Genomic DNA, 21363 nt, shown 5'->3' on the forward strand with positions numbered 1-21363 from the left:
AGATCACCTTCAAGCAACTCTGCAGAGTTGCTGACTCTTCGGCTGTCAGCATACCTTTCATCGGGACAACCTAGTCATTGGCCCTACTTGCACCTGCCGCTATCAAATGTAAATCTATTTTATGCATCGAAATTGGAATGTTATAGTTCATTTAATTTAATTATGCGTTTTGAAGGTGTTAAATAGATGATACGCAGTTTTTAGAATTTCTATTAAGCATGATTGGAAGCCCGATTGAATATAGAATGCTCCCGTACTTACAAGCTTCACCGTATACAGAGATTACATCCGTTAATATTTATTCCGCTGATAAATGTTGGACTGAACAGGCTAGTTGGTCATAAAATATTTAGCAGTACGCTATGAATATTATACATTAATATGATATGATAGTTATAATCTATAAGACAGCTCTAAAAATCTTGTATTTTCTATCTCAGTCTATATTCGATCTGAGCTATGACCGCGTAAGTAACTTCTGTATTAATTTCTTACAAATAATTACTTGATTCAATTATAATACTATTGCTATAACCTTTTTGGGAATGTTTGTATGAGTGTAAATAATAAATTTAAAAATTCAATTTTTGCGTTCCTTTTCTTTGCATGTAGGCATGGGAGGTGCAAAAAATGTGACATAATTTCGCAATGTTTTTTAATCGGGTAAGAAAACGATTTTAATTTTGTTTTTTTTTTTATAGTTTTGTCAGCTCCACGCTGAATACTCTATACGATTTATGTACATAACCAAATTTGTGTTCCGTTGCATATCGTATAGTTTGACTGAGATTTGAGTTCGTGCATTAGTCCATTTTTCCCACTCTCCTTATTCGGATGGAGTTAGATCGCGCTCCAGCTCGTTTTCGTTAAGGATTTGCGACAGCAACTCGTAAAGCGGCTCGAAAATTTTTTTGGCGCCGGTATTTGTAAGGTTTTTGTAGTCAAACATATCGTGGTGACTGATAGTACCGTCACACTGTACCAAACCCTTGTCGATGGCAACTGTCTGTACGCGATCCATGCCCTTAGTCATCTCTTTAACCAACTCGTTAATTTTGGCATTTTTTTCGCGAAGTTTATTAGGTTGTTGACCTCGTGGGAGCAGTGACTGCATATACGTAATAGGTATTATGGTCATGTATATTTTCATAGGGAGAGAACGACTGGACACTTACAGGAAGTATAACGTAGGCGCCGTTGAGTTTCTCACATATTTTTGCAACATTTGCGAGAATACCTTCCGCTACTTCGGCGGCACTGTTGTTAACATTGTTGGTGCCAACGTGCAGAACAACTATTTTCGGATTAACATTGTCCAACGCTCCATTTTCGATACGCCACAGAACATGTTCTGTACAATCGTCCCGTATGCTGAAATTTAGGCAGTGCAATGGTGCAAAATACTGATTCCACGTCTCGCTATCTTGTAGCGTCTCAAATATGCAATCTCCGAGGAAAATCACATCAGGATCTTTTTCACGACAATCCGAAATAAACCGACGATGTATGCTATGCCAGCGTTTGTCACCGGCATCGTCGGGAACGGGCGTGGGCAAAACACACGGATTCATATTCGTGTTCGGAATATTCTGCATTCAACGCAGCTCTTCGTGCTGAAAAAAAAGAATTCGCTCAGGAATATAAAAGTTATTTGCTTCGTCTCCTGTACCTGATATTTACAATGTTTTAAATGTTTTCTTCTGACGCAAATGAACAAAATTACAATATAAAGAATCATTAACACAAAACGGCGACGTTATATATATGGCCAATGACCACGGCATTAATTGATTGGACATATCACATATCGATATTTTCAAATATTTTATCGATACTATGGTCATATATATATATTAGGATGCAAATAGGCTCTGCACACTGAGAAAATACCCGAGGAACGGTGGGAAATTTAGGGAGATGTGAAGCCCCGAATCACACTGGTACCATCCACCATCTCCCATCAGTCAAATAGGAGCTGATGAGTATAAAATTACAAACTTTTGGTCTATTCTTTTTTTTTTTATTTTAATTAAGATTATATGTTGTATTTTTGATTATAAAATATTCAGGCAGGCTCCGTTTTCAGCCTCTAAACGCTTCGTTTTACGGTGTTGATGTTGTTGCCCTGGCCGATTTTTTCCGAGCCAAATTTGAGGTTGGGTTACAATAAAAAATATTTATAAAGAAAGTAACAAAAAAAATGTTGTGAATGTGAAACGATGAAAAATTAAACATATTGTTACGTTCATTCAAATCGTATCTTCTAGGTTGAGAATATGAAAACAGAGAGTATTTTAACTATATAGACAGACTTTATTTTCTAAAGGATAGTGTTTTGATCCAAACAAATTCTAGTCAAGGCGGACTATTCTCAATATAATCCGACATGACAACAATGGGCAGTCTACTAAATCTCCATTCCTTACACTGTCCTCCGCCTAATCTTGTTCGTCCCGAACAAGTGCCAAGTCTCCTCCATGAAAGTCTCTCGAGATGTATCATTTTTAATTGTCCTTTTTTTGGATGCGATACACCACATAATTGATTCGTTCTATGATTGTAAGTATTGTAAGGGATCCTCCCAATTGTTCTGTAGCTTGGGCACTAAGTCGCCATCATGAAACCCTTCAGTGTTCGCATTCAGATCATATCGGGCCTTTGTTCTGTCACTCATTAATTGGATGCGACATCTTATGAATTTTTGAATCTCGTTCAACTGGTCCCTTTTACTTCTAGTTCCATTAAAAGTTGAGTCCACCATTCCATCGGATTGAGGATGAACTGGTGCTGTACGTCTTTTCAGAAATCTTTATGTCTCACATGCATCTTTGAATGTGTGAGACTCAAAATTATTTATATTATATTTATTTCCACTGTCACTGGTTTGGAATGGGCCTGCTGTATCCATGGCGATCCTCTCAAACGGTGCTCCTGAATTGTACTGCCGCATTTTTCGGCTCCTTCTAGTTGGTGCTTTTGCTAGAGTACAACGGTCACATCGACGGATCCAAACAGTTACCGGCTCCTGGCAACCAATCCGATATAATACATTTTTTGATTTTTTCGATTGTTCTGTTTATGCCAAAATGTATCCAAAAAGGAAGAAGCTTTTATATTTTTAGGTTTTGATAGTAAATGAACTCAATTTTGTATCTGTAATCTTTCCAAAGCCGCTGGTTTTACACGATAGCTATACATTTGAGATTCATTTGCTTTGCAGTCACATCCATCGTAGCCTCTTGAAACTGTCCAATTATTTCTCCTTTATGAATAATTTTATTCTTTCTAGTTAAGTTTAAGAGTCCTAGTGGTATCTGTCCACCTTAGGTAGCGTTTACAAGAGTCTTTTCCAACAAAATGTTTTTAGATTCTTTTTTTACGGGCTCGACAACCAATAACTTCTCATCTCCATCCCTCTGACCTAACTTAATCCACACTATAGTTTCCATATTGGGCGGCACTTCGATATAGTGCCATGCTCAAATATTCCACATGTAGCCGTCGTTCCTAGTTCCACTCACATATAGGCAATTCTACATTTCCATATTTCAGAATTTTTTTTTATAATTCCACTGTAAAGTCTTAACTTTCATGATCAGTTATCCACTCCGATAATGATGTCTTCTACGATATCAGCAACGCTAAAATCGTGTTCAAAATTTATATGTGCAATTCTAAGATTATTTAAGATCATGACTATTATATGCGGATATATATATATATATATTTTTTCTTTAGCTATACCTCTCTTGATTATATAATAAGATGCGCCTGTGTCCAAAGTTAGTAACAACTCGGTTTCATCCAAGATGCTCCTGTTAGTAAGGTTCTTCGGGTTTCGAAGTTTCGACAGTTCGAAGTACCCTTGCCCCTCTGTGTCGACGCGTTCTAGTTTAAACAAATCTTTATCGGGGGTCTCCATGCCCTTGATCCTGTGATAATTTCCTCTCCATGGACCAGGATCTCGGTCTTTTTTGTCTATCGCAACATTGTCCCGCTATTTGGTTGCAAATACTCCTTGTTCTTGTCGGTCGATTACCATTATTCACTTTTGGTCATGGAGGGCATATCAATAGTTATCGTCGTATGTTTTTCTCTGCATCAGAACCACAGCGGGGTGTGTGTCTAAATCCTTGATTTTGTATCTCTCCAAAAAGTCGGTTGGGACATCATTGTAAGGCAGGCGCGAGAGTCGCTCAATGTCTGTCGCGAACTTAAGGTTCAAGCGATGAACTTCCCGCGTGTTGTCACCTCCATATCGACGCTCCAAGATACGCTTAACAGCCTCGTAATTCAATTTATCTGCGTCAGGAATCGATTATAGCACCTCAGCAGCAGCAAGGCCCTTCAAGGAAAGCACCAAAAGCACCGAATTAAATCAAGAAAACGCCAAATGTTGTTTTACCATCAAAACTAGGTGTAGGGTACTTCGGTGTTGTCATGTTGTTCCCCGAGCCAAACTTCAAGACGATTTTCTACTTGCCGAATTCCTTCATCAAGACGTGTGATCTCCTCATTCAGACGCTGAACTATTTCTGAGTTTTCCTGGAGTTTCTTGTTAACGCTGGCTCATTTCTCCTCCATCTCCTTTGTCATAGCTTTTAATTTCTCTGCTTGAGCTTCACCTGGATCCTTCACTCTCATTATCTGCAGCATTATATGTTGTTGTCAGACACCCCTCATCTGCAGCACCATCTGTTGCAACATCGCCATCATTTGGATATTGTTTGCCACAGGCTGCTTGTCCTCCACTGTCGACCTGGAGCCTTGCTCATCCAAGAACTCATAATCCTCGACATTGAGGCCTGCTCTCTGGATTGCAGCTTTCACCCGTGGCTTTCAAGCCGCTTGTCGATAAGCCCCGCTCAGCTAATTTCATTTTAAATTGTTTAATTATAATCTCTCCGTATTTAACCGAAAAAATCGAATTTCGATTTGAAATATGTCTAGGCGAACTATTTTTAATTGCCATTAATTTTTTTCAGAGTTGGATTCGTAAGCTATCTTTTAAATATCGCAAAGAAACGTGCGGCTTAGAAACATCCCAGATGGATGGTGGAATTACCGGGAAATTTTCCGAACTGTAAAACCTTACAGACCATCCCCGAAATAGATGATGGATGGTCATCAGTGGCAATAGATTTTCGTCTTTTGTGGTGGCGAACGAGGGCATGGCAAAGTTTTGAAACAAACTTGTCAACGTCAAAAAAGACGGACAGACGGGCAGAAAGACATGGCTCTATCGACTCGGCTATTGGTGCTGATCAAAAATATGTATACTATGTGGGTTGGGAAACGCTTCCTTTTGGGCGTTTCAGTATCGAGTATACAAAATTTCTTTCAACGGTATATCTATATACCATAGATTTCCAATTCCCTAATTTCAGCAATTGTTGTGTTGTAATCGCCGAGCCGCCGTCAGCGACGGGGCTTTCGGAAGAAACTATGTGGTCTGAGGAGAGGGTGTTCCTAGCCGTTGGAGCCGGGCGGCGCTAAACTCACCATAGACGCTGGACACCCAGCAGGGGAAAAACTTCTGTTGCCAAGGTCTAGGTGAGCCGCGGGTCCGGTGAGGAGAAGGAAAGGAAGAGAACGCACACCGCTGATAGTTTTTTATCTGTTTTTGAAAGGTTCATCGGGAGAAGAGGCCTTCCGGAGAAGGTATACAGCGACAACGCCACCAACTTCGTGGGCGCGAGCAAGGTGCTGAACGAGCTTCATCAAGCGTACCAGAGGGACCAGGACCAGCTCAAGGCGTACGCAGCGCGCCAAGGCGTCGAGTGGTATTTAATACCACCGAGAGCACCACACTTCGGCGGATTGTGGGAGGCAGCCGTCAAATCAGCCAAGCAGAGGTTGGTACGCGGAGTGGGCCAAGCTCACCGCGAGCTGTGCACCCACCTGGTAGAGGCTCTTCTCAACTCCCGGGCAATCGCGTCCCCAGGCAACGATCCCAGCGATGGAGAAGCGCTAACGTCAGGGCACCTGCTGATCGGGCAGCTGCTTCTTTCGCTGCCGCCCGAATCAGATCAAGACGACAGATGCAGCAGGGGAAGTTTCGCGTACCTGAAGCGGTGGCGAATTCTGTCAGCGCTCAATCAGCAGTTTTGGCAGGGCTGGTCAGCCAAGGACTACCTGGTCAGCCTGCAGAAGCGTCACCAGTGGGCTACCAAAGGGCCAGACTTGGACATTGGCTGTCTGGTGCTCGTCCACGAGGGCAACACACCGCCACAGAAGTGGACCACAGGACGAGTGGTGGCCGCAATCAAGGGAGAAGATGAGAGAGTGCGCGTCGCCGAGGTGCGAACACCCACGGGCGTAATTAAACGTCCTATAAACAAACTGGCAAAACTGCCAATAGACGGTTGAAGCACCGGAGGTCTTCAACGGGGCCGGAATGTTGCAGCAGACGATCTTAAATTTGGAAGATTTTTTCGAATTTAAACGTTATGATGACTCCGGTCCAGTGGGCTCTAGTTGTGATTTTTAACTTAAATTATCAGGCAATTTATGAAAAAATAAAACAAGTGCTCGTCTTCAAAGAATTTATTAGACTGGTCGCAGCCAGAGATCGCAACAACTCCCCGATTCCACCGCCGAGCCGATCTTGCGGCATGTGAGAGCAAAAGCTCTGCTCACAACATCGCACACGCTGAGATAGGGTAATTAAGATCGTCTGCTGCAACAGAGGCCATTTCTATCGTCTCCCAACTACTTCTAGACACGCACTTAGTGTGCGTCTTCTTGGACAGCCAAGCAGCTATTAAAGCTCCAGGCTCAATATCGTCGAACTCAGCGACTGTAACTGACTGCCGCAAATCTCTGCACGAGATCGCAGAGCAGTTAGATCTTTCCTTATAGATCTTCCCTGGCCGCAGGGACATCGTGGGGAACGACGCCGCCGACGAGCTAGCCAGGCAGGGTACTACGATTCCTCTCTAATCAGAGAGGGAGCAAGTAGCGATGCCTTTCGCTACGTGCAGGCTCCTCACGCACGAATTTTTCCAGCAAAAGGCAAACGGGAGATGGCAGAAAACCATATCCTGTAAAATGTCGATATGGCCTCATCGATCGAAAAAGCGCTCGGCGGAGCTATATAGACTGAGTCTATAGTCTAGAGCATAACTGCTCTGCAGTTACTCGAGCCATAGCGGGACACTGGCAGATCAATCCCTCATAACGACTTCTGCAGGAGTTGTCGCGACGAGGAAGAGGAGGATTTGGTCCCCCACTTCTTCTGCCACTGCCATATAAGCCTCCGGATGGGCGGGGGTTTTTATCTCCCCTTCCCGACTACCGCCTTAACCTTACCTAACCTAAGCATCCTTTTCTTTCATTCCTTAGGTTGTTTCAGATGATACTCCTTCTGGTGGCCTTGGTAACCGCTCGCATAACTGGACTACTCACATTCTGACTACGTACCGTTACTGGACGGCGGCATACTCGTATGGGACGAAATAAATTACCTTAGGCATTCGACAAACTTAACAGATTACGAACGAATGGCCGACGAGACTGCAAATTATATGGTGGATACCGACCATATCCGAAATATGTTAGCCACGATTAGCCACGATAGCTAGGAGCCTAAACATCCAGGGTTCGGTCTTAAAGGTGGTAGCCGGAACTCCGACCGCGGACGACCTAGAAAAGATTCGAATAAACGAGCCCCAACTTATTGAATCAAATAACAGGCAGTTAAGCATAAATTCTAAATCTCAGCAGCAAAAAAACCGCTTAACAGACACAATCAATAAATTGCTAGAGACAGCAAAGAGAAAGCAAATTGACTCGGCTCACCTGTACGAGACCTTGCTAGTAATCTCATGCTCACCATTTCCCTCAGAAGTAAACAATCCGGTTATATTAGACCATGACGACTTGAATTCTATTTCCTCTAATCAGCTCCCCAATATTATCGTAACCAACATTTTAAAAGTATCTAAAATCAAAGTTTTTCAATCAAACAGCATAATACACTTTGTCATTCAATTCCCTAAGATAAAGTACATTTGCAAAAAGATAACTATTGCATCTTCACCTTTGCTAAATGTTACAGAGCATAAAAGGGTGCTGAGCCTGCCATTCCTCTACCAGTTGAGCGAGGAGAACCTCAATTTCATCAAGGAGATAAAGGAAGAGGTGTCCTCACGTTCCAGACCAATCTTTGTATTCTGCCTAGGGCTAGGTATTTGTGGCCTGGTATGTGGCATGGCTATGCTCAAACCATATTTGACAAAGAAACGCGACGGGCGACAAATCAATGAATTAATTGATTTGACGCAAGACTAAGTGCGCCGTGGGCGGCTACTTCTCAAGGGGGGGAGTAGTTATCCGATCCAGCCGGATACCCCTCCCTCTGCATTTGGTTTTCGACCCAAGAGTTGGTCAGCGAGCTTAAATATTTTTTTATGGGAACCAACTGCAGCACACGCCTCGACGTGTAAGAGAACACGAGAGCTGCACCGTTGACAAAGACTCTTGCCTTCTCAACTTAACACCTGCGCGTGTGCTATGTCAGCAGATTGATGCACCGGCGACTGCGACTGTGACCTCCCACGAGGAATAATAAAATCTCGCTTCGACGGAATATATAATAAACATTATAATATCGTTGATTCTATGTAACTTATGTATATGTGCCATATGTATGGAATCGTGTTTTTTTTATTGGCAGTATAATTAGTTAAATAAACATTGATTGTGACTTGTTATTCTAGATATTAAAAAAAAACGAAAGAACTATAGAAATTTGAGCATGCACGGAATGAACAACAAACTAATTGCAAGAATATGTCTTTCTGTTTGTTGCCATCCGCTTGGATTGCGTTGCTTACACATACATATATTTGTGTGCATGTGCATATGTCAGCAACGAAAGCTCAGCTGGTAGCTGAGAGTGGTAGGAATATGATTTACAGACAGCTACATATCAAATTAAACCTGTGGAGATAATGTTTTTTATCCCCAATCGGCTGACTAATTATTCCAATTGAATAAAACTCGGCGCAGAAATAAAATTGCGATATGTTTTTTAATGCGTGACATCCAAATTGCAAGTGTGGCTTGCCTGCCCTTTACATTGCCGCTCCGATCGCTAAGCGCAGCTTCGCTCGGCCGACGTCGGTAGGCAGACGCAAAGCGGAGATAGCGAAGAGCGAGCTGGCAGAGAGCGTTTAGCAGGGCAAGCAAGCGAAAAGCTTTAACAAACAAATGAGTGACATAGACATAAGTAACAAACAAAATAAGCGGCTGAGGGCCAAGAATTAGGTGCTATTTGGCAAGCAGCTAATCGGCTGGGTTCTACTCCGAACAAAACCTTTGGAGAAAGAGGAGGCCACAACCGTTGGCAGAACGTAGTATGGTTTAATTTGGAGCTACAGCGAGAAATTAATAAATAAATATGAATGTACATATGCCACGGAAACGCGGACTGGGTGGAAAACTCGCACAAAATAACTGCACTGGTGTTGGGCACAATCGAAGGGTTGTACTTAACTTGCAATTAGAGTGATCCGCAAAGGCGAAGATCTGGCTCGAAGGACCAATTTTTGTAGGGAGGCGGATTGTGGCTCAATTCTCTAACGACGAGATTGATGGCCCAGAGAAACTCCTTGTAGCCGTCGAAAGCCCGATGGATATCGTGGTATATATATGTATATGTAGGTGTGTGTATTTATTTGGGGATTCGCGCGGTAGGTCGGCCGGCTGAAACGAGGGTGAAAACGTAACTGTCAGCTTTCACTGCGTTCGGTCGTGTTTTCGATATGTTGCTATATTACTGCTTGTAGCATACAACGTATAGCGATACGCTATTATAACGAGCTTATCTTATTGTAGCGACCAGAGGAGCATCCGCTTCTATTTGTCGTCGGCAAGGGGGGTTGAGGATTTACCACTGTGCTACCTGATCGCATTGGATACATATAATAATATTGATTTCGCGTGCTGTTTTCCTCCCTAACACATGATCAATCGGACTGGACATACAGAAAAGAAATTACCAAGAGTGACAAGCTATGCACACATAGAGGTTGCTCTGCAAAGGAAAACAGAACATGCTAAAGTTCGGGTTGCGCTGCTGAGTAGCTGTAGGTGCAGCAGCGTTTTGCCCACCCTACCTTGACCATCTGGGCCGCAAAGCCATATTAGTGCATGATGATCCCTAAAACCCCCAGACTCACTTCATTTCCATAATCCACTCGGCATGGCGCCCTAAAATAATTTAGTTCATTATCGATTTCAGTTTAAAACTTATTTATTACTTCACACAGGGGCATTTCCCTATTCTAGACTCCCTATTCTAGACTCAAAAACTAATTTAGCGAACACAGAATTCGAGAATATTTCAGGTTGGAAATTAAGCAAATACTAATAATAATTAAAATAGAAGAATTATAAATAAATAAAAAAAAATAATGAAATATGTATAAAATATAAAATAAACAGTATATGTGTATAGGAGGTAGCCGCTAAACTGGCATACAAATTTAAAAGAGCATTTATGACAGCAACAAAAAACCCATGGTTACTGTTCTTGCTATCTCTTCCGGCATGTGGATCTGCCCAACTGTTTTACCACTCCCCTTCTTTCTTTTCTATACCTCTCCTTCTCTCACGCTCATGTATGCATTTTATTTCGAGTAAAGCAATATTCTTTCACTTACATGCCATCCATCTCTTTTGTCGAAGACGATCCGCTTGCTGTAATTTCTGTAAATGTAATTTTATTGGAAGAGCACAACAACAAAAAGAGAAAAGAAGAGAAAGAACAAGGCGCGCAGAGGCTTTCGGGGGACTGCTTTTGTAGTGGCCAGTGAAGCAAACCCAGATTAGATTCCCTAATAATTCCTCAGATACAAAGCAGATTCAAAACCCGCGCCAACTTGATTAGTTCGAACACCAAGGCTTTAAAAACAGCTACTTCGAATATGGAGCTTTAATTGCTCGAATGTTCTTTTTCGTCTCTCGAGACCGAATTCAATGGAAGGGTCCCGTTAAAGCTCGTCTATGCCGCTTAAGGCGACAGCGACGGTGAACACGCGGATCAATTCCATTTTTCTCCCAAAACACCTCGGTTGTGCCTGTGCAATTAGTGCCAATTTCTAGTGAAACGTTCACGTGTCCCCGTATTACATAAGACATACCAAATTACATAACTGCAAGTCGGCGAAAAATCGACTAAAAGCCAGATCAAGCTATATTGTGTGGTGAAAGTGAAAAGTGCTACGTAGAGAAAGAGAAGGTTGATTATAGAGGAAATTAGGTTTGGTACATTCAATGAACTCCGAATGTATTACAGAATCTCTTGGTCACTGGAGGTCTGCCGTGCTTTGGCGCTATCACGCCTAAGCCCCCCCACGCAACCTCCAGTGTCTTATTTTTGGTCGCTTCGAATTACCAGCGTTTCCGTTGTACGGACGATCTGCATGGACTTTTGAATGCCCTCTAATCGTATCTAGCGAGATGCAACTAGACATCTTTGCTGCGGAATCGACAACGCCTAGGAATTAAAGTGGAAATTTATGTCAGCTAAAATTGTGCAGAAGATGTGAATCCAGATCAGGAATCGGAATCTAGGGTGACCCGGGTCGTGGACAACATGTGTTCATCGAGTCGTGAGTACGAACATACCCGCGAAATAGCAGGGTATAGCAGCAGTGCAGCGGAATGAAAGGGAGAGCGTGATAACTCACACGCCAAGAGCGAGCTATCGTTCGAAGAGAATTCGAGCACAGGCGTGCGTATTTATTTATTTATTTATTAAATTAACAAATTATCTGTTAATAATGGTACTTAGTTACTAAAGGCGGAAAAAGTGAAGTTAAATATTAGCTAAACTTAAGTGATTATAAATATTGCATGCAATTAGTTTAAGAGACAGTTCAGGGGATGGGGTTTGACAGAGGGAGTTATAATTATGGCATAAAATCCTAAAAGGTTCATGATCAACATAATTAGACCTACATATGGGTAGACGGATAGGCCTAAAAGTACGGGTAGGTCTAGATGGAACGGCCAAGTTAATCTGACCCAAGAGAGTTTGGGAGTCAACAGTCCCGAGAAGGAGCTTGTGCACGAACATTACGCCATTGCATATTCTGCGATGGTGCAACGACGGCAGGTCAATAAGATTTAGCCTAGATATGAGACAAAATGAGGAGTACGACGGCAAAATGTCATAAGTTTGCATTTGGAAAGGTTCAGAAAAAGAAGATAAGTTGAACACCACAATAGTAGTTAACTTAGATCCAGTTGAAGGCGTGTGTGCAATACCAATCAGAGTAAAAAAGACAGATTTTAACATCATCAGCATACATTAGTGTAGTAGAGTATGTTATAACTTGAGGAAGCTCATTCACAAATAAAATAAACGGAAGCAGGCCAGATGACTTCCCTGTGGCACACCTGAAGTAACATTAACAGTATTTGACAACACGTTAGAGAACAAAACACGTTGAGTACGGTTAGAGAGATAGGACAAAATCCAATCTAGAAGATTCGTTGGGAACCCTAATAAAGAGAGCTTGTGAATAAGCAGAGCATGGTTCACAGAATCGAATGCCTTGCTGAAGTCCGTAAAAACTACATCGGTCTGCAAACCAATTTGAAAACCACGGTGGATTAGGTTAGAAAACTCAAGTAGGTTAGTCGATGTTGAACGATGTCTGAAAAAACCGTGTTGCGACGGAGATATAAAGCTTCAACAAAGATGTTGCAGTTGCCGGGTGACCCGGAACTCAAGAAGCTTCGGGATGGCGGAAAGCTTTGCGATACCACGATAGTTTTCAATGTTTGATCTTGAACCTTTTTTGTGAAGAGGAATGTTAAAATGCAACTTATCTTATCTGGACCCGCAGAAAACGATATGGCCATAGATGACAAACCTTCCAGAACAAAGCTTTCCTCGAAAAAGTGCAGAAAAATGCTGTTAGCTTGAGGTAGCTGGTACGGATACGAGTGGATGCGTTGTAAATATAAGACGAGTACGTTGTTTGGAAAAAGGTAGCGAAAAAATTTGCAATACCAACAGCAGACGCTACTGTTTTGTTCTGGTAGGGACTGAAGGGACGGAGGAAAAGCGTTTGACTTACGCTTAGAGTTAACGAACGAATATAATTTTTTAGGATCACTACGAAAGTTACTACTACATTGTGAAATTGTGTACTACATTTTATAAAGTCTAGTGTAAGTTATTCTAGAGCAAAGCGAGAGCGCAATAAAAGCTCGCTCTCTCGCTCTTGACGAATTCGCACCGCTTTGCCACCGTAGGTAAGATAGGCGAAGAAGAAATTGTTTTGAATATATGAAAAAGGTCGAGAAAAATCTATTGAAACGAACGCACGCACTCCTTTTTTTTGTCGTCGTAAAATACAAATTTGCAGTCACCCAAGTTTTTCGGCCTCTTTTATGTCTCACTTTATGTGACAAGGAGCCATGGAACTGTCAGCACCACCAGATCGGGTACACTCAAGGGATATCGACAAAGTTGGATGGTAAGGATCTTCATGGAATGATATGGGCTTGCTCTAGATACCGTAGCAAGAGAAGCATCGTTAACAAACATGAGGTCAAGAAGTCTGTCCCTAATGTTTTTAACGGCATTAATTTGGACAAGGGAAATATCCGTTAGCCCATTGATAAAGTCATTATGGCAATTGGGAAACAACAGGTTAGCATCATCGCAAGGCAGCCACGAAAGAAATGGGAGGTTAAATTCCCCCATGACAATAATTTGATCATAGCATCCTAATGCAGATACGACAGTATTAATTGCTGAGAGGTGGTATAAGTAAAGCTCAGCATCAGACCTGGGAGGAATGTACGAGCAGGTTAAATATAAAAATTCCGAGCCAACACGAACTTTCACTGCAACAAATTCAATTCCATGGATGTTATTGAATGTGTTCGGAGCAAAACCCAGCCGATTAGTTGCTTGCCAAATAGCACCTAATTCTTGGCCCTCAGCCGCTTATTTTGTTTGTTACTTATGTCTATGTCACTCATTTGTTTGTTAAAGCTTTGCGCGTGCTTGCCCTGCTAAACGCTCTCTGCCAGCTCGCTCTTCGCTATCTCCGCTTTGCGTCTACCTACCGACGTCAGCCGAGCGAAGCTGCGCTCAGCGATCGGAGCGGCAATGTAAAGGGCAGGCAAGCCACACTTGCATTTTGGATGTCACGCATTAAAGAACATATCGCAATTTTATTTCTGCGCCGAGTTTTATTTAATTTAATTTATTTAATTTTACTTAGTCGGCCGATTGGGGATAAAAAACATTATCTCTACATAAACTTTGGTGACCCCGACGTGATCTCTGAGTTGCAGTACCAATTAATAATCGTTCGCGATCGACATTCGTTAGCCTTAGCAAACTTTCGGCGTTTAAGCACAATTCGGTGCTAAAACATACTTACATACACCTACATACACGCATTGCTGGCTATTAATTTCTCTGTCGCAACAACTCACTAATACACACAAGCGGAGTACAAAGCGGAATCGGACAGCTCGCACAGCCGCACAGCTAAAGGCATTAGCTGTAATCCCTTTGCTTTCGGTTCGGTACGTATACAGGGAGTCTTTTCCGGTCGTGCTGAGTGACTCTTTTAAAACCTCAACATGGCAGCACCTGAGCCTACCAATGTCGCGAAGGCCTAGGCCAAGGCGCCAAGGCCGAGTCCATCGCGCGCCAACTAAAGGCCATAGATCGCTTTCTCACCAAGGAAGAGCTTGCCGAGTTAGATGAGGCAGAACTTCAAGTTCGCTTAGAGCAAATCGAGCGAATGAATGCGGATTTCGATGCCGCTCAAACGAGCCTTGAAAGGCTGGATTTCCTGCAGTTAGCCCATGATGCCCGACTGGACTTTTCGAATGTTTATGTCAAGGTTAGGTCCAGGCTGTCGCGGGAGTTGATGGCTGCTCGCACGGAAAATGTTGCCAACTCAACGGCTCGGCATACTCTCGAGGGGAATTCGTCGTTGTTCGCCTATAATAGTATAGGCCGTTCTCGAATGCCCGAGTTGCAGCTTCCGCGATTCGGTGGGAACTACATGGATTGGTCAGAATTCCACTCGATGTTCTCGACAATGGTGCAAAAAGACCATCGTATACCAATCATCGGAAAATTACAATATCTTCATGGATGTCTAGATAGTGCTGCGCTGGATACGATTCGTTCCTTGGAGCTTTCTGAGGAGAATTACGACAATGCGCTGAATTTACTAATGTTGCGATTCGATAATAAACTGTTACATTTTCAGGCACACGTCAAGGCTATTTTCGGGCTGCAAGGGGTGGAGAAGCGACAAAATCAATTCGCACTTGCGTGCACTTCAGACCTTGGCGACCCCGCAGGAGATTTCCGATGTGTTGCTGATCTTCATCATAGGCACGAAATTGGACCACAAGACCAAGGAGAAATGGGAAGAGAACTTGTCGACGTCAGGATTGCCTCGGTGGTCAAGCATGGCCTCATTCTTGGAAGCAAGATGTCGGATGCTGGAAAATTTGGGATCGGCTATGGTAACAATTCCTAGCCAGCAGGTGGGAGAAAGTAAACCTGTCACTCTTATCACCTCCAGTAACGACCATCCTAACACCACATGTAACCATTGCAATTCCTCCGAGCATTAGACGGAAAGGATTGGCCCATGCCGAATAATCTAAACCTAGCTGATCCCAATTTCTCCAAGCCCCAACGTATCGATCTGTTGATAGGTTGTGGTTTGTTCTTCGATTTAATGTGCGTCGGACAGATTCGACTATCAGACCAATTGCCAACATTGCAGGAGACAAATCTTGGTTGGATAGTGTCAGGAAGCATTGATAGCTCGGAGAATAAGCGTGCAGTTTGAAAACTGCAAGTGCAAGTGGAAAAACTGCGATCGGAGAATCAGGAACTGCAGCGCGAACTTTTCGATATATTAAAAACCTACATATCCACGCTAAATGCAATTCAACTTTCAACAATTTCTACATTGCCAAATTTCCTGCCATTCTATGCAATTACAGAGGTTCCCGATGATCAAGATGTAATCACGACAAGGCGCCTTCGTAAAGAAGAGCCGATTGCTGCATTCGACGATCATCCCAGCGTAGCCGCCAGCTGCGCCCAAGCAAGCATCTTCAAGAGGGCCGTTGGAAAAATAGCGGTTCTGCCCCTTCAGGATGGATCTGTTGAAAGCCTTTGCCTTCCAACGGGGTTTGAATGTTCGGAGCAGAACCCAGCCGATTAGTTGCTTGCCAAATAGCACCTAATTCTTGGCCCTCAGCCGCTCTTCGCTATCTCCGCTTTGCGTCTACCTACCGACGTCAGCCGAGCGAAGCTGCGCTCAGCGATCGGAGTGGCAATGTAAAGGGCAGGAAAGCCACACTTGCAATTTGGATGTCACGCATTAAAGAACATATCGTAATTTTATTTCTGCGCCGATTTCATGATCATTGATGAAGAGTTAAGCCAGGTTTCGGTAAAAGCGATGACATCGAAATCAAAAGACGCACTATTTGTATGAATTTGACGCAATTTGCCGAACCAACTGCGAACGTTCTGATAGTGCATATAAAAATGGTACATCAGTTTTTTGGAGCAGCAGGTTCGGTAATTCTAGGACTCGACCTCGAAACTTTGAGAAGGAACTCATGCATAATTGTATGCTCAGGCCATATTGACGGTTCTAGAGAACCGGTAATAGGTTCTTGGATAGGTAAGAATCAGGGAGAAGAATTTTAAAGGATGATATGTTGCGCTTATGTTTAAATGTAAATTTAGTCACAACTATATCATCAGGTGAAGCGTTAAGTTTAGAGGAAAGATATTTGTTTGAGATGCCAAGCTTTTTTGGCACCTATGTATTTCACAATAAAAAGAGATTTGGGTTAAACTTTATAATATATAATATAATATTTAATCTTGGTGGCTTAGCGGAAGCCGATTGCTTGCTATTGCCAGATGTACTTTATGCGAGATCGATATGCAACCAATGCGCAGATGGGGTTAGCATAGAACTAAACTATAGACGACGGCGTTAGATCAAAGTGACTGCCGAAGTGGCGGCAGCAGATCAAAGTAGTTGCCGAAGTGGCGGCGGCAGAGAGCCCCTTTAGCGAGAGAGCGCAGCAGCTCTGCAGAAAGTCAACGTTTTACAACATATGTAGGCGGCTCTCTATGCTCATACAATAATAATGCTAAAGTTACGGTTATTCCTCAGCGGCTGGCCCGAACATACTCCCCCCGTTGGGAGCTAGTCTCTCAACAGATTCCTTAAGGGGCAGCAAACATAGCCGAGTGACGGCCCTCCTGATGTTTCCTGAGGATGTCTTCAGGTCAGCGACGCGACACACTCCGTCCTTGCCCAAAACGACATCGACCACTCTAGCCAGTGGCCAGCGCATTGGAGGAAGATTTTCGTCCTTCACCAGAACGAGGTCGTTCTTGCAGATGTTTTGCGCGGGGGTACGCCAGTTCGCGCGCTTTTGCAAAAGAGTGAGATACTCTTCGCGCCAACGGCTCCAAAATATTTGCTGTAGTTGGGTGACCCGCTGCCAGCCATCCAGACGATTGTAGTTCAGCTTCGTTAGGTCAGGCTCGAGGATTTGCTCATGGGGGCCGCCTAAAAGCAGATGAGCAGGAGTCAAAACGTCTAAATCATCAGGATTTTCTGAAAGCGAGAGCAAAGGGCGAGAGTTAACAATTGCAGTGATCTGACAGATCAGAGTGCGCAGCTCGTCGAAGCTAAGCACAGATGGTCCAACTGAGCGGTACAGGTGATATTTTGCGGTCTTCACGGCCGCTTCCCACAACCCGCCAAAATGCGGAGAGCGAGGTGGGATGAAACGCCAGTCGGTCGAGTCAGCCAAGCAGGATTCGTGGACCTCCTTCATATGCGGTTCGCTAAGACAAAGCTTCTTTAGCTCCAGAAGCTCGTTCTTGGCCCCAACGAAGTTTGTCGCATTGTCCGACCAAATTTGACTTGGCCTTCCTCGAGTGGAAGTAAAACGCTTTAGTGCGCCTAGAAACGATGCAGTGGTCAAATCCTTTACGAGCTCCATGTGTATAGCCTTAGAAGTGAAGCAGATGAATACGCTAATGTAGCACTTGATCGGAGTCCTTGTGCGGATTTCTGATCGGTAGAAAAAAGGTCCACAGTAATCTACTCCAGTGACTTCAAAAGCTCGAGATCCTTCCAAACGTTCCTTAGGTAGGTCTCCCATGATGTGTTCGACCATGCGCGGCTTAGTCCTGAAGCATCTCACACATCTGCTGACGACTCTTGACACTGCCTTAACACCTCCAATGGGCCAATATTCCAGCCGAATTTTGGATAGCAAGGCGCGAGGTCCGGCATGGAGGTTTCTTTCATGATAATATCTTATCAGCGCAAAGGTAATGGAATGTCCCTTTGGCAAAATGAGCGGGTGCTGAGCGTCAAATCCTAGCGATGAGTTGCCAAGACGACCTCCAACTCTAAGTAGTCCAGAATGATCGATGAACGGGTTGAGCGAACTAATAGAACTGGATTTCATGACATGACCATTGCGCCGAATCTCCTTTATGTCCATCCACAAACTTGCCAGCTGAATGTGTCGAATTAGAAGATGCGTTCCTTGCCGAATATCAGAAACGGTGAGTCCTGGATGCCTAAGACGATGTATAAATTTATGCATGTAGGCGAATGTGCGCTGCATGCGAAAGAATGAATTCGCAAATTTGCATCCGGACGTGAGATCGGCATGTGGAGACGTGATTAGCAATCCTCTCTTGCGAAGCTCCAAAGTTGCTATGTTGTTAGTAGGAGATACAGGCCACTTATCCTTGGAGCATAGCAAAAAGGATGGGCCGTGAAACCATAGCTCTGACTGGATAAGATGGTTGGGAAGCGTGCCTCTCGAGAGAATATCAGCAGGATTTAAAGATGTGGGAACATAGCGCCATTCCATGTCTGCCGTCAACTCCTGAATTGATGCCACTCGATTTGCCACGAAAACTTGAAATTTAGCTGGCTCGTCCCTAATCCAAGATAATGCTGTTGACGAATCCGACCAGCAATAGAACCGACCTGTAAAGATTCCCATGTCCTTTACATTCTGCATGATTTTCGCAAGCAAATGGGCTCCACTTAATTCCAGCTTAGGAATCGATATAGTCTTTAGCGGCGCCACTCGCGACTTTGAGCACAAAACGTGGCTCGAAGACTGGGCTTCCCTGGACACGACATACACGCAAGCGCCATATGCTTCTAAGCTGGCATCACAGAATCCGTGAACTTCTGTAGCCACACTAGAACGAAGAACCAAGCGAGGAAATGAGATCCGAGAAATGCTTGCCAAACTATTTCTCAAGTCCATCCAAGTTGAATGCAATGCTGAGGGTAGGCTTTCATCCCAATCCAAATTTTCTCTCCAAAGCTGCTGAAGGAAGATTTTGCACCTGACAATGACTGGATTTATCAATCCAAGAGGGTCGTAGAACCGCGCAATCGTAGATAAAACCGACCGCTTTGATGGCTTTGAGGTTGTGTCCAGTGCGGACAAGGCAAAAAGCAGCTGATCCGAAGCAGGGTCCCACGCTAAGCCGAGAGTTTTGGCTATGTCGCTTCCATCATTAAACTTTAGGAACTTCTCTATGTCATCTTCAGGGGTTCCCTCAAGTACTTCCTGGTGACTGGAGCACCATTTCCTAAGTCTAAAGTTACCACGGGACAGTAAAGCTGATGTTTGGTGCATCTTTTCCATGACCTGTGCGACCGAATTACCGCCCGAAATAAGGTCATCCACGTAAAACTCCTGCCGCAGAGCAGCTGAGCCAAGAGGGTAGGATTCACCCTCGTCGATGGCCAGCTGGTGCATTGCGCGGACCGCTAAAAATGATGCAGCCCTCGTCCCGTATGTGACGGTGTCTAATGTGTAGACTTGAACCTCGGACTCGATGGAATCTCGCCATAGGATGCACTGATACAAATTGTCGGGTGGAGACACTCGTACGCAGCGGTACATTTTACAAATGTCCCCAGTGAGAGCGACTGGATATGTTCGAAAGCGAATCAATATGTTGAACAATGCAGGCTGAATAACAGGGCCTGTCATCATCACATCATTTAGAGAATATCCAGTTGATGTAGCTGCGGATCCATCGAAAACGACACGGAGTTTTGTCGTCGTACTGTCCTCCTTTAGGACACAGTGATGAGGCAAGAAATATTTGCAGAGGCTACGGGAATCAGGGTTGACTTGGTGCATATGATGCAAATCAATATACTCCCTCATAAAGGCGGAATACCGCTCCTTGAGTGTAGGATTACGCTCCAGTTTTCGCTCCAGACTGATGAACCGTCGATAAGCCTGAGCATAAGATTCTCCCAAACGATCAGAATTGTTATTTAGCGGTAGACGAACTGCATACTCCCCGGATGGCAACCGTGAAAGGTGGCTTACGAAATGTGCTTCACAATCGTCTTCTTCTTTGGTATTCAACCCAGCCTCCACACAATCCTCGACTTCCCAAAACATACGAAGAGTTTTATCCAACCTTGCTTCCATCTCAGCTATCGAATCTGGACAATTGTGCGTGGCCAAAAGCGCCGAGCTTGATACCTTCTTTCCACCACCAGATACGATCCACCCAAGCCGGGTCTTCTGCAGAAGAGGCAGTCCATCGGTGAGTTTGATTTGCCCTACGCAGAGGAGATCATAAAAAACGCTCGCACCAATGAGAAGATCAACCCGTTGAGGATTGAAAAATGCAGGATCAGCGAGCTGAATGTTAGATGGAATACGCCAATCGGATACATTTACTGCCATACTTGGTTGAGAATCGGTAATCGTGGGGGCGATGAGAGCAGTAAGTGTAGTTGTGTAAGCAGAGGTGCGAGAATGCATACAAATGCTTATGGTGGATCCCTCAGTAGAAACGCTGGTATCGCCCAGCCCAGACACAAGTGCAGACGATTGAGTTCTCCTAAGCTGAAGCTGCTGGGCGAACCTGGATGTGACGAGATGCAGCTGCGATCCTGAATCTAAGATGGCACGACAAGGAACTAAAACGCCAGACCGATTCTTCACGAGAACCACGGCTGTAGCCAGAAGCACGACATCAGAGTGAAGACCTTGGGCAGCAAGAGAGGTAGACGAAGGTAGAGACGAGCTGCTAGCAGAATTTTGAGCAACGGAAAGAGTGTCCGGTTGAACGGCCAGATCGGGAGGAGTAATACCTGGGCAGCCTTGTGTTGTGGGCTGCATACTAACGAAGTGCAACAAACTATGATGCCTACCGCCGCATACTCGACATTTTCCACTATTGCATGCGCGGGTCCGGTGCCCCGGTTTTAGGCAATTGAAGCATAGGGAAAGCTTCTTCACTTCTTTGTG

At 44.0% G+C, this 21363-nt stretch overlaps 1 protein-coding gene across 2 annotated transcripts; it reads right to left on the reverse strand.

The window, feature by feature from the left end:
• Nucleotides 1-239: 239 nt before the first annotated feature.
• Nucleotides 240-1813, reverse strand: Paf-AHalpha (Platelet-activating factor acetylhydrolase alpha). Of its 2 annotated transcripts, none has more exons than XM_015188848.2 (3): nt 1670-1813; nt 1176-1613; nt 240-1108 (listed from the first exon to the last, which is right to left on the reverse strand). In XM_015188848.2, exons 2-3 carry the CDS (start codon nt 1593-1595, stop codon nt 827-829), a joined length of 702 nt encoding a protein of 233 aa, XP_015044334.1. In that variant the 5' UTR covers nt 1596-1613; nt 1670-1813; the 3' UTR covers nt 240-826. The 2 variants fall into 2 exon arrangements, with proteins under 2 accessions (XP_015044334.1, XP_001352315.2); XM_001352279.4 differs by having other exon boundaries at nt 1681-1804.
• Between the last annotated feature and the right edge of the window lie 19550 nt (nt 1814-21363).

This window comes from Drosophila pseudoobscura, chromosome X (assembly GCF_009870125.1).
Source record: "Drosophila pseudoobscura strain MV-25-SWS-2005 chromosome X, UCI_Dpse_MV25, whole genome shotgun sequence".
Lineage (NCBI taxonomy): Eukaryota > Metazoa > Arthropoda > Insecta > Diptera > Drosophilidae > Drosophila > Drosophila pseudoobscura.